Genomic DNA, 11,337 nt, shown 5'->3' with positions numbered 1-11,337 from the left:
CCAAAAATAAGTAAATTAAAAAAAAAATCTACAGACAATAAATGCTGGAGAGGGTGTGGAGAAAAGGGAACCCTCTTGCACTGTTGGTGGGAATGTAAATTGATACAGCCACTATGGAGGTACCTTAAAAAACTAAAAATAGAATTACCATACAACCCAGCAATCCCACTACTGGGCATATACCCTGAGAAAACCATAATTCAAAAAGACACATGCACCCCAATGCTCATTGAAGCACTATTTACAGTAGCCTGGACATGGAAGGAACCTACATGTCCATCAACAGAGGAATGCATAAAGAAGATGTGGTACATATATACAATGGAATATTACTCAACCATAAAAAGGATGAAACTCAGTCATTTATGGAGAAGTGGATGGACCTAGAGAGTGTCATACAGTGAAGTAAGTCAGAAAGAGAAAAACAAATATCACATATTAATGCATATATGTGGAATCTAGAAAGATGGTATAGATGATCTTATTTGCAAAGCACAAATAGACACAGATGTAGAGAACAAATGTATGGCTACCAAGGGGGAAACTGGGGGTGGTAGGAATTGGGAGATTGGGATTGACATATATACACTATTGATACTATGTATAAAATAGGTAACTACTGAGAACATACTGTAGAGCACAGGGAACTCTACTTAATGCACTGTGGTGACCTAAATGGGACCAAAATCCAAAAAAGAGGGGATATATGTATACGTATAACTGATTCATTTTGCTGTACAGTAGAAACTAACACAACATTGTAAAGCAACTATACTGCAATAAAAATCTTAAAAATTTTTAAAAAAGTTTCTTTTCCTGTTGTGAAGGAAACTTTAAAATATGGAGTGGAGGTGATGTCGGAGAGAGTGGGAAAGGAAATAAGTTAACACTTTTAAAATATTTATTTTTATTTTTGGCTGTGTTGGGTCTTCGTTGCTGCGCGTGGGCTTTCTTTAGTTGTGGCGAGCGGAGGCTACTCTTCATTGCGGTGTGTGGGCTTCTCATTGTGGTGGCTTCTCTTGTCGCGGAGCATGGGCTCTAGGCGCACAGGCTCAGTAGTTGTGGTGCACGGGCTTAGTTGCTCCACGGCACGTGGGATCTTCCTGGGCCAGAGCTTGAACCTGTGTCCCCTGCATTGACAGGCAGATTCATAACCACTGCGCCACCAGGGAAGCCCTGAATTAACATTTTTGCAATTTCTCGACTCATGGCAGTTGTCTCTCGGAAAGCCAAAGGGCCCCTGGCTGGAATAGGGAATAAACCCAAAGATAACAGAGTTCTTGTATTTCTCCTCCAAGGCCTTGCCCGCTTTCTTCTTGAGCCCAGTACTGAGCCATACTTCTGAGCCTCTTCTGCCGCAAAATCTACTAGTCTCAGCATTTAATTTAAAATTGAGACCATTTTGATATGCTCAGCTGAAGACTCGTAATAAAGCGTGGCCTACCTCTTTTGGGGGCTTCCCTGGTGGCACAGTGGTTAAGAATCTGCCTGCCAGGCTTCCCTGGTGGCGCAGTGGTTGAGAGTCTGCCTGCCGATGCAGGGGACACGGGTTTGAGCCCTGGTCTGGGAAGATCCCACATGCCGTGGAACAACTAAGCCCGTGAGGCACAACTACTGAGCCTGTGCTCTACAGCCCGCGAGCCACAACTACTGAAGCCCGCGCGCCTAGAGCCGTGCTCCGCAACAAGAGAAGCCACCGCAATGAGAAGCCCGCGCACCACAACGAAGAGTAGTCCCCGCTCGCCGCAACTAGAGAAAGCCCACGCGCAGCAGTGAAGACCCAACACAGCCAAAAATAAATTTATTAAAAATAAAGTATTCTTGGGCTTCCCTGGTGGCGCAGTGGTTGAGAGTCTGCCTGCCAATGCAGGGGACACGGGTTCAAGCCCTGGTCTGGGAAGATCCCACGTGCCACGGAGCAGCTGGGCCCGTGAGCTACAAATACTGAGCCCGCGCGTCTGGAGCCTGTGCTCCGCAGCAAGAGAGGCCGCGACAGTGAGAGGCCCGCGCACCGCGATGAAGAGTGGCCCCCGCTTGCCACAACTAGAGAAAGCCCTCGCACAGAAACGAAGACCCAACACAGCCAAAAATAAATAAATGAATAAATAAATTAAAAAAAAATAATAAAGTATTCTTAAAAAAAAAAAAAAGCCTGGCCTACCTCTTTTTAAAACTTTTTTATTGTGGTAAAATATATATAATTTGCCATTTCAACCCTTTTTAAGTGGACAATTCAGCAGCATTAAGTACATTCACTTAATGTACAACCATCATTACTATCCATTTCCAAAATTTTTCATTACTCAAACAGAAACTGTGTACCCATTAAGCTCTAACTCCCCAATCCTTCCCCCGGTAACCACTGATCTACTTTCTGTCTCTATGGATTTGCCTCTTCTAGATATTTCATGCAGTGCAATCATCTAGTATGTGGCCTCCTTCATTCAGTAGCATGTTTTCAAGGTCATCCATGTACATATGTCATTCCTTTTTATGGCGGTGTGGACAGACCACATTTTGCCGCTCCATTCACCTGCTGATAACAAGCGGCTGTGTCCACCTGTTGGCTACTGTGAATAGCGCTGCTGTGAACACTGGCATACAGGAATCTGTCTGATTCCTGCCTTGTATTCTTTGGGGTGTATACCTAGGAAGGGAATTGCTGGGTCATGTGGAAATTCTAGGTTTAACTTTTGGAGGGATCAGGCCTACCTCTCCAAAGCCTGAGGCTGGCCCTTAGCACAGTCACGACGGCCAAACATTCTGTGGGGCGGTGGGGGGCAGAGGAGGGGCAGGGCCTCTGGGCAGCATTGGTTCCAAGACCTGGAATGGAACCTGGGCTCCTTTACCTTGAGAGTTGGGGGCAGGTTGGTGGTGTCAATCTCCTTGATTTGATTAGCACTCAGCACCAACTCTTCAAGCTTCACAAATTTCAGGAGGTCGTTGTCCACCAGGCTCACCTGGAAGGGAGGAAAGGGAGCACAGAGCTCCAGAGCGTGGGGCGGCCCTGGAGTGAGGACGGCAATGGCACGCGCACCGCCCCACACCCCAAACCCTTTCTTCTCTTGCGCGCCTTTCCTGCCAGGATTTGAGTGCCTCGGCCGCCGCAGTGGCCTGTCACCTCTCAACCCTCACCCCTCCTCTGACTGTAGGTGTTGGACAACTTCCAGCTCATGTCCTGTGTCCCTTGTTGGACTGTCAGCTCCTGAAGCCAGGAATCCCATCTTCTCTGCTGTCTACCCCAGAGCCACAGTGAATCCTATGGTCTTAAGGAAGCATTCTAGTTTACAACCAGCAGGGTCAGACCAGAAGCTTCAGGAGTCTGTCTGTGAATCCTCAGTTGACTTTGGCTTCCAGGACATTAGGGGCCCTTCCCGGCTGGGCCTGCCTTCTCTGGGGTAACAGACTAGGCCAGCTCGCCAGGATTGTTGGCCCTGCTCTGTGGACAAGCTGGTGAGATTAATCAGGGGAGGGCAGAGCTAGGTCTTACCACCAAGGCCTGTAAGGGGAACGGCCCCCCCTAACACCAACCCTGTACCTGGTGTTCGCCCCCAGTGCTCACCTGTTTGTCCACCACCCGTAGCGACCTGAAGTAGGTGTAGAAGAAGCTGTCTTTGAGCATCAGGGGATTCTGGATGGCCAGCTCTCTCAGAAAACGGTCCTCAGCGCTTGAGCCCTCCAGCAGGGCCCAGGGTGAGTGGGGGCTGCAGACCAGGCCCAGCAGGGCATCCACCGTCTCCTCCCCGGGGCCCACAGCGTCCTCCTCTCGGGGGATTAGCTCCCGCCATGCTCGGTAAGTTTGAGGAAGAAAGCGCGACTTATTCTGCAGAGGTGGAGGCAGAGAATTTCTCTCGTTATGACTCAGCCCCTCTCAAGGACTCAAAACTCTCAAAATGGAATCGATTGTTAAACAGGACAATCAGGGAGAGTTTAGAAGCCGGGAGGTGCAAAAGGCAATCTGTGGACTGGAATGAGCCAAGGAAAGGTTTTTGAAGAAGAGGCGGCAAGCCTGCGAAGGTAAATTCAGAACCTGTAGATGCCACAAGTGGAGGATGAAAGATTTCGGTCCTGGAGTGTACTCTCTCCCACTCCTTCCTCTTGAGAGACATCTATGAAACCCCCAAGTTCAGCACAATGCCAGGCACATAAACAACAATTTATTTGTTGTTGAAACAAATAAATTAGTTCCTTGATTGGTATCTCAGTTTTCTCTTCTATGAAACTGGACACCAGCCGACAAGAGTAGGTGGGGCCCCAGCTTCCCACCAAGTCCCCGGGAACCCTTCAGGACTCAAGACTTCCGGGCACACCTGGGACGCCCCGGGTTCTCAATGTCATGCTCCTTGTGCACTTAGGTGATGAGGATGGCCCCTGTGGCCACAGCACAGCAGGGTCCTAACTGCAAACCTTGCTCTCGGGTTGAGCTTTTCACCCCAAAGGAGCCCGGTGTCATTAAGACAGCCAGGCGCCTGCCCCAGATCCGCCCGATGCGCTCAGGTTGGGGTCCTGCTCTGGTGGTGGTGGGGGGGGGGGTCCCTGCCCTCCACCCTGCGTCAGCGCCCACAGGCCCTGGGGGGCCTATCCCGTCCACCCCTGCAGTGTCCCTGTTCCCACAATCCATCCCCATCCCCCCACCACCCCGGTCAGGACGCTCCCTAAACGTCCAGACGCAAACATTCTCTCAGGTTTCTCCAGACCAGCCAACTCCTGGGGCTGGCGGCCCGCTCAGCACCCGGGGCCAGCACCACCCCGACCCCGCTCTCCGCCCCTAGGCCCCGGCCTGGCCCCTGGTCAGTCCCCTCCGTCCCCCAGAGCCCCGAGCCCCTCCTCCAGCCGCCCCGCCAGCGCCCGCACCCAGCTGCCCGTGCCGCACGGGAACTCGTGCAGACACAACTTCCGCAGGTGCTCCCGGACCGCGGCGCTCACTGTCAGAGCTGGCGGCTCCATGATCGCGCGTTCTCCACGCTACCCGGTTGCTAGGCAACCTCCAGGACGCGCGCGTGCGCCAGGGCCGGGCGCGTGCTCAGGCAGGCGGGGGCGCGCGGCCGCGCCGGCCCTCGTGAAACCCACTACTTCCCCTTGCGGGCCAACTTTTCCCCAGCCAGGAATCTGAAACCCCGACTCAGCCCCACGTGCGCTGGATTAAAAATACACTTCCCCACCGCAGCCTGGAGGTTATAACCTTGGGGGCCCCCAGCAGGTACTGAGCGCTTCCCAGGTGTTAATCTGTTTCTATTTCTACTCCGAAGCCCCCTCGGAATAAAGTGTTAACTCTCATCCCTGTGTGGCAGAACTGGAGAGGAGAAATGAGCCCAAGGCCAAATAATCTGAACACTCTCATCAGTGGATTCCAAGGTGGATCTCTTTAATCCCTGAGTCAGGGGTTTTAATCACTGCCCAACTATACAACCCGTTTAGCACCAAGGCCCCATTTCAGACTCGTCCAATCTCATTCATCTCTCCATCCTCCCAGCACCTAGCCCGCTGCCCGACATTCTAGGGACTCCTGGGCACCGGTTCGTGAAATTAATGGGGTAAGATGATTCTGGTTCCTATAATTTGGAAAGGCAACTTCTTGATTGAGATCTAATTTACATAGCTAAAGTTCACCCGTGTAAAGTGTACAATTCTGTGGGTTTTTGTATATTCACAGGGCCACTATAGTCATAGTGCAGCTGTCACTGTAATCTAATTTTCAACGTTTTCCTCACCCCAAAAGGAAGCACCACCCATTAGCAGTTAAACCCCACCCCCCCCCCCCCCGCATTGGCCCAGTCCCTGTCAACCACCAATATGCTTTCTTTCTCTGTAACTGCATCTTCTAGATATTTCATGTAAGTGGAGTTATACAGTATTTGTCCTTCCATGACTGGCTTCTTTCACAGCATAATGGTTTCAAGGTTCATCTGTGTTGTAGCATGTGTCAGAACTGCATTCCTTCCTATGGCTGAATAATTTTCTATATATGGGTAGAAGGCATTTTGTTTATCCATTCCTCAGTTGATGGACATTTGAGTTGTTTCCACTTTTTGACTCTTACGAATCATGCTGCTGTGAACATTTGTGTACAAGTTTTGTATAAACATATGTTTTCGTTTCTCTTAGGTAGATACCTAGGAATGAAATTGCTGGGTCATATGGTAACTCTATGTTTAACTTTTTTTTTTGGCTGCGTTGGATCTTCGTTGCTGCGCGCGGGCTTTCTCTAGATGCAAGCAAAGGCTACTCTTCGTCGCGGTGCTCAGGCTTCTCCGGTGGCTTCTCTTGTTGCGGAGCATGGGCTCTAGGCGCACAGTAGTTGTATCATGCAGGCTCAATAGTTGTGGCTCGGGGGCTCTAGAGCGCAGGCTCTAGAGCGCAGGCTCAGTAGTTGTGGCACACAGGCTCAGTTGCTCCGCGGCATGTGGGATCTTCCCAGACCGGGGATGGAACCTGTGTCCCCTACGTTGGCGGGTGGATTCTTAACCACTGTGCCACCAGGGAAGTCCTATGTTTAACATTTTGAGGAAACGCCAAAGTGTTTTACACAGAAGCCGCACCATTTTACATTTCTACCAGCAATATACGGGGGTTCCAATTTTTTCATATCCTCACCAACACTGATTATTTTACGTTTACAAAAACTATAACCATCTTAATAGGTGTGAAGTGGTAGCTCATTGTGGTTTTTATTTGCAGTTACCTGATGCCTGACTAATGATATTGAACAGCTTTTCTTGTGCTTATTGGCCACTTGTGTATCTTCTCTGGAGAAATGTCTATTCAAATACTTTGGTCATTTTTAAATTGGGTTGTCTTTTTACTGTTGAGTTGTTATATATTCTGGATACTAGCCCCCTGTCTTGTACATGATTTTCTCCCATTCTGTGGCTTGTCTTTCACTTTCTTGGTAGTGTCCCTTGACAAACAAAAGTGTTTAATTTCGATGAGATGTAATTTATGTTTTTCTTTGTGTCATTTTAAGAAACAATTGCCTAGGAACTTCCCTGGTGGTCCAGTGGCGAAGACTCTGCGCTCCCAATGCAGGGGGCCCGGGTTCGATCCCTGGTCAGGGAACTAGATCCTGCACGCTGCACTGAAGATTGCACGCCGCAACTAAGACCCAGTGCAGCCAAATAAATAAATATTTTTAAAAATAGTAAGAAGAAACCACTGCCTAATCCAGAAAATTGAGTTTTGAGCATTCTTTATACATTCTGCTCACAACTCCTTTGTCAGATTTGCGTTTGGTAAACATTTTCCTCCTAGTCTAGGCTTGTCTTTTCATCCTCTTAACAGGGTGTTTAGAAGAGAAAAATATTTTTTAATTTTGAGGAAGTTCAATTTGTTGATTGTGATCCTTCCAAAAACACCCACTCTTGTGGACATCTGTCATTCTTTTTGACTGTCCTTTACTGCTATTAGAAAAATTTTCCAAAACTGGGAAATAAGACAAAAAGGGAGCCACCTGTCATTTTAAAGAATAAAACCAATATCCAAGAATCTACAGTGATATAAACACATCAAAGAGATGAACCAGGGAGGACTCCTGGGGTTTTGGTAACACAACTGGGTGGTTTTACTTTTTCCTCAATTCCAAAACCACCACAATATGGCTTCTGCCTCCCCAACAATTTATTCAAACTCCCCTAGCAAAGTTCCCAGTGACCTCATATTCTCAAACCTAGTGTATCTCTTCAGCCTTTATCTTTTTTTTTTTTTGCGGTACGCGGGCCTCTCACTGTTGTGGCCTCTCCCGTTGCGGAGCACAGGCTCCAGGATGCGCAGGTTCAGTGGCCATAGCTCACGGCCCTAGCCGCTCCGCGGCCCAGACCGGGGTGCGAACCCGTGTCCCTTGCATCGGCAGGCGGACTCTCAACCACTGCGCCACCAGGGAAGCCCTTCAGCCTTTATCTTATCTGACCTCTCCACAGCTTTTGCTGGTGCCAATCGTTTACTCCTTCTTGAAAACCACTTCTCATCTTGTTCCATGACCACATGTTTTTCTAGTACATTTCTTTCCCTCTTGAGGATGTCTCCTCGGTGTTTTAGACTAAATCCTCTTCCTGTACCTGTTCCGTTAATGGAGGTGTGCCCCAGGGCTCCACACTTGACTTAACTCACACTGGTCCTCTCTTGTAGGCTTATAGTTTTATCAACACAATATACAGGTGGCACCCAAATGGATGTCTCTGGTTCCTTCCTTCAAGCTCCATATCCAAATGTCCAATGGCCTGCTGTACATCTTCACCTGAGGGTTCCATAACACTTCCACCTCCCCATGTCAATAACTGAATTCTTCACAGCACCCGAGCCCTGTAATCCTCTCTCAGTTTTGAGCAACACCATCTATTTAGTTGCCCAAACAAGAGACCTGGAAATCGTCCTCAATTCCTCCCTTTCCATTATCGCTAGATCCAACCAATCACCTCCTAAATACTGGATTCTACCTCTTACAGATTTCAGCAATCTGTCCACACATCTTCATCTCCACTCTCACTATTACCCTGGTTCAGATCCTGGTCTTTGGCTATGTCGAGTGTGAGGTCCAGCTGATATCCATTGGGCAGTTGGACATTTAGATCTGAAGGAGAGAGACATTAAAGTGTGAGGAACAGACCAAGCGTGGGGCCCCTGGACGCATGTCCATTAAAGGGCCAAGCAGGAAGATGATTCAGCCTCAGAAGGCACTGTCTGAGGCTGATATCCAAAATATATCAGGAGGGGACCTCCCTGGTGGTACAGAGGTTAAGACTCCCTGCTCCCAATGCAGGGGGCCCAGGTTCGATCCCTGGTCAGGGAACTAGATCCCACATGCCACAACTAAAAGATCCCACATGCCACAACTAAATACCTGGTGCAGCCAAATAAATAAATAAATATTAAAAAAAAAAAAAAATATATATATATATATGTCAGGATAACGTCATGAAAGGAGAGGGGAAAAAAAGTTTTCAAGGAGGAAGTAGTTGGCATTATTGCATACCATGAAGGGATTAAGTCAAACAAAGGCTGAAAAGAACCCAGTAACATTGACAATATGAGGTCACTAGAGACTATACCAGTTCTCACAAATACCATAAATTTAGCAGTTTAAGACCACAAAGTTACTGTCTTACAGTTTCTGTAGGTCAGGAGTCCAGCAGGGTGTAACTAGATTCTATTCTCTCCTTGGCGTCTTACCAGGCTAAAGTCAAGGTGTCAGCTGGGGCTGCAGTTCTCACCTGGGACGCAGGGACCTCTTCCAAGCTCACGGGTTGTTGGCCAAATTCATTTTCTTCCCCTGCTTTCCACCTGGCCCCCTCCATCTTCAAGCCAGCAATGGCAGTTGAGTCTTTCTCATGCTTTGAGTCTCTCTCACTTCTTCTTCTTCCTTCCTCTTCGTTTTTAAGGCTCATGTGACAACCTTGGACCCACCTGGTAGTCAACCTATCTTAAGGTCAACTGATTAGTAACCTGAGTTACACCTGCAAAGTCCCCTCTGCCGTGTAATGTAACCTAATTGTGGGAGTAAACACCAGAGGGTGAAAGTCATGGGGTCAAAATGTTACCTACTGTGGACTTTTCTAGAGGGTTTTGAATTATTGGGATGAAAACCATATTGTGGCAGTTTGGGAAGTGAGGTAAAAATGAGTCTAGATCACTCTGTCAAGAAGCTTGGATAAGAAGAGGAAAGACGGCAACGATTACAGGGGGACTTGGGTTAAGGGTGGAAGGGGGTTGCTGGCTGTCTCTTCCGTTGTGCACTGGGTTTTATGAACCACCCAGGTCCGACCTCATCTCTGAGCTCTTGACTTTTATCCAATGGCTGGCTTGACATTAAATAGGTGCCCAGTGGGCATCTCAAACTCAACTCATTCCAAATAGGACTCTTGATTTCTCATCTCCAGACTTTTCCCCCATGGCACATTAACCACTCACCTGCTTTATCAAAATCCCAGGAGTCATCCTTGATTCCTCTCTTCAGTTCATCTCCACACCAGTCCACCAGCCAGTTCTGTAGACTCCATCTTCATCCGCTCCACCCTAATCCAAGCCACCATCATCTCTCTCCTAGACTGCTTCATAACCTTCTAACTGGTTCCTCGGCTTCCATCTTGGATCACACAATCCATTCTCTGCTCAGGAGCCGACACCATTCTCACCCTTTAAAGTACACCAGAGCCTATATTTTCCCAGCTACAGCCATGCAGTGGTGCCTTATCACACTTGGAATTAAACCCAAGTTCTTTAAAGCCCTCCATGACCTGGCCTCTGCCCAGCTCTCCACCACCCTCTCCTTCTCTCACTTCACTCCAGCTACCATGACCTGCTTCCCACTCTCAGCCACGTCAAGCTCATTTTTGCACTAGGGTCTCCCCTGCTTGGAACACTCTTTCCCCAGATCCCCAGAAGAAGCAGGCCCCTTCTCATCTTTCAGGTCTCAGCTTCAACGGCATCTCATCTGAGAGACTTTTCCTGATCCCCTGACTTAGAGTATGTCACCCATCACTCTCTATCTCATCCCTTGTTTTATTTGTATGGCTCTTTTCATTACCTGTTACATTCTTGTTTATTAATGGTGTTTGTTGTCTGCTCCTTGCCCACTAGAACACCAGCTCCCTGAAGGCAAAGACCTTGTCTAACTTTTTTGCCGTCATTTCTGAGACCCGAGAAGAGTATCTGGTCAAAGTTGGCGCTCAAACTACGAATAAGTGATTTCAACAAATAACTCTGGAGCATGGATTCTGGTTCTAGGCCTCCGGTTGCAAAGACACCATGGAGAATCCAATGATGCTCAAGGCCAAGCAGAGTGGAGATGAAGGCTTTGACTCACCACGTTCATGGTGGTTATCAGGGCCTTCCCCATGTTCTGGCATGGGCACGCTTCAGAAATTTCCAGAGATAATACATGTTACAAGCTTCATGCCAGCTTTACGCCTACACGTGCTGACCATGACCCTCCCCAGAAATTCCCTGTGGAGCACTGACCCTCAACTCCAGTTAGTTATATGTTCCTTGGGGGTTGTGCCTGTCCACCCCGGGACTTCTAGTCAAATCAACAAGCTCTTTCCAAGAAGAAATGGCAAAGACGCGTACGCCTTCCTGTGTGTGCCTGTGTGTATCTGTACTGAATCAGGCGTCTGCCCACCTTGAGGGTAACCCCAGCATTTCCTTCCAGCCCTGCTTTCACCCAGCCTTGGGTGGCAGACTTTTGAAAGTGTTTTCTGGGAAAAAGCTGAGTAATGATTTTGCCATGGGTGGGACAGTGATCTTCCTCGCCATTGGCCCTTTATATAGCTCCTGAAGACCACGGCGAGCACATCTGGCTCCAGGAGCTGTTGCTGAAGCAGCCTCGCTCTCTCCCGCCATGGTCTC

General features: G+C 48.5%; 1 protein-coding gene across 1 annotated transcript in view; it reads right to left on the bottom strand.

Moving 5' to 3' along the window:
- The window catches only part of LRRC43 (leucine rich repeat containing 43), a 39,042-nt gene that overhangs the window by 10,561 nt on the left and 17,144 nt on the right, over positions 1-11,337 (bottom strand). Inside the window, exons 6-8 of the mRNA XM_032654074.1 lie at positions 8,486-8,563; positions 3,563-3,823; positions 2,850-2,987 (exon numbers count right to left, since the gene is read on the bottom strand). Coding sequence (XP_032509965.1) covers positions 2,850-2,987; positions 3,563-3,622 — 198 coding nt within the window. The 5' untranslated portion in view covers positions 3,623-3,823; positions 8,486-8,563. The remainder of the gene's footprint in view (positions 1-2,849; positions 2,988-3,562; positions 3,824-8,485; positions 8,564-11,337) is intronic.

This window comes from Phocoena sinus, chromosome 14, assembly GCF_008692025.1.
Source record: "Phocoena sinus isolate mPhoSin1 chromosome 14, mPhoSin1.pri, whole genome shotgun sequence".
NCBI lineage: Eukaryota > Metazoa > Chordata > Mammalia > Artiodactyla > Phocoenidae > Phocoena > Phocoena sinus.
This window is presented reverse-complemented; position numbering and strand designations above follow the sequence as displayed.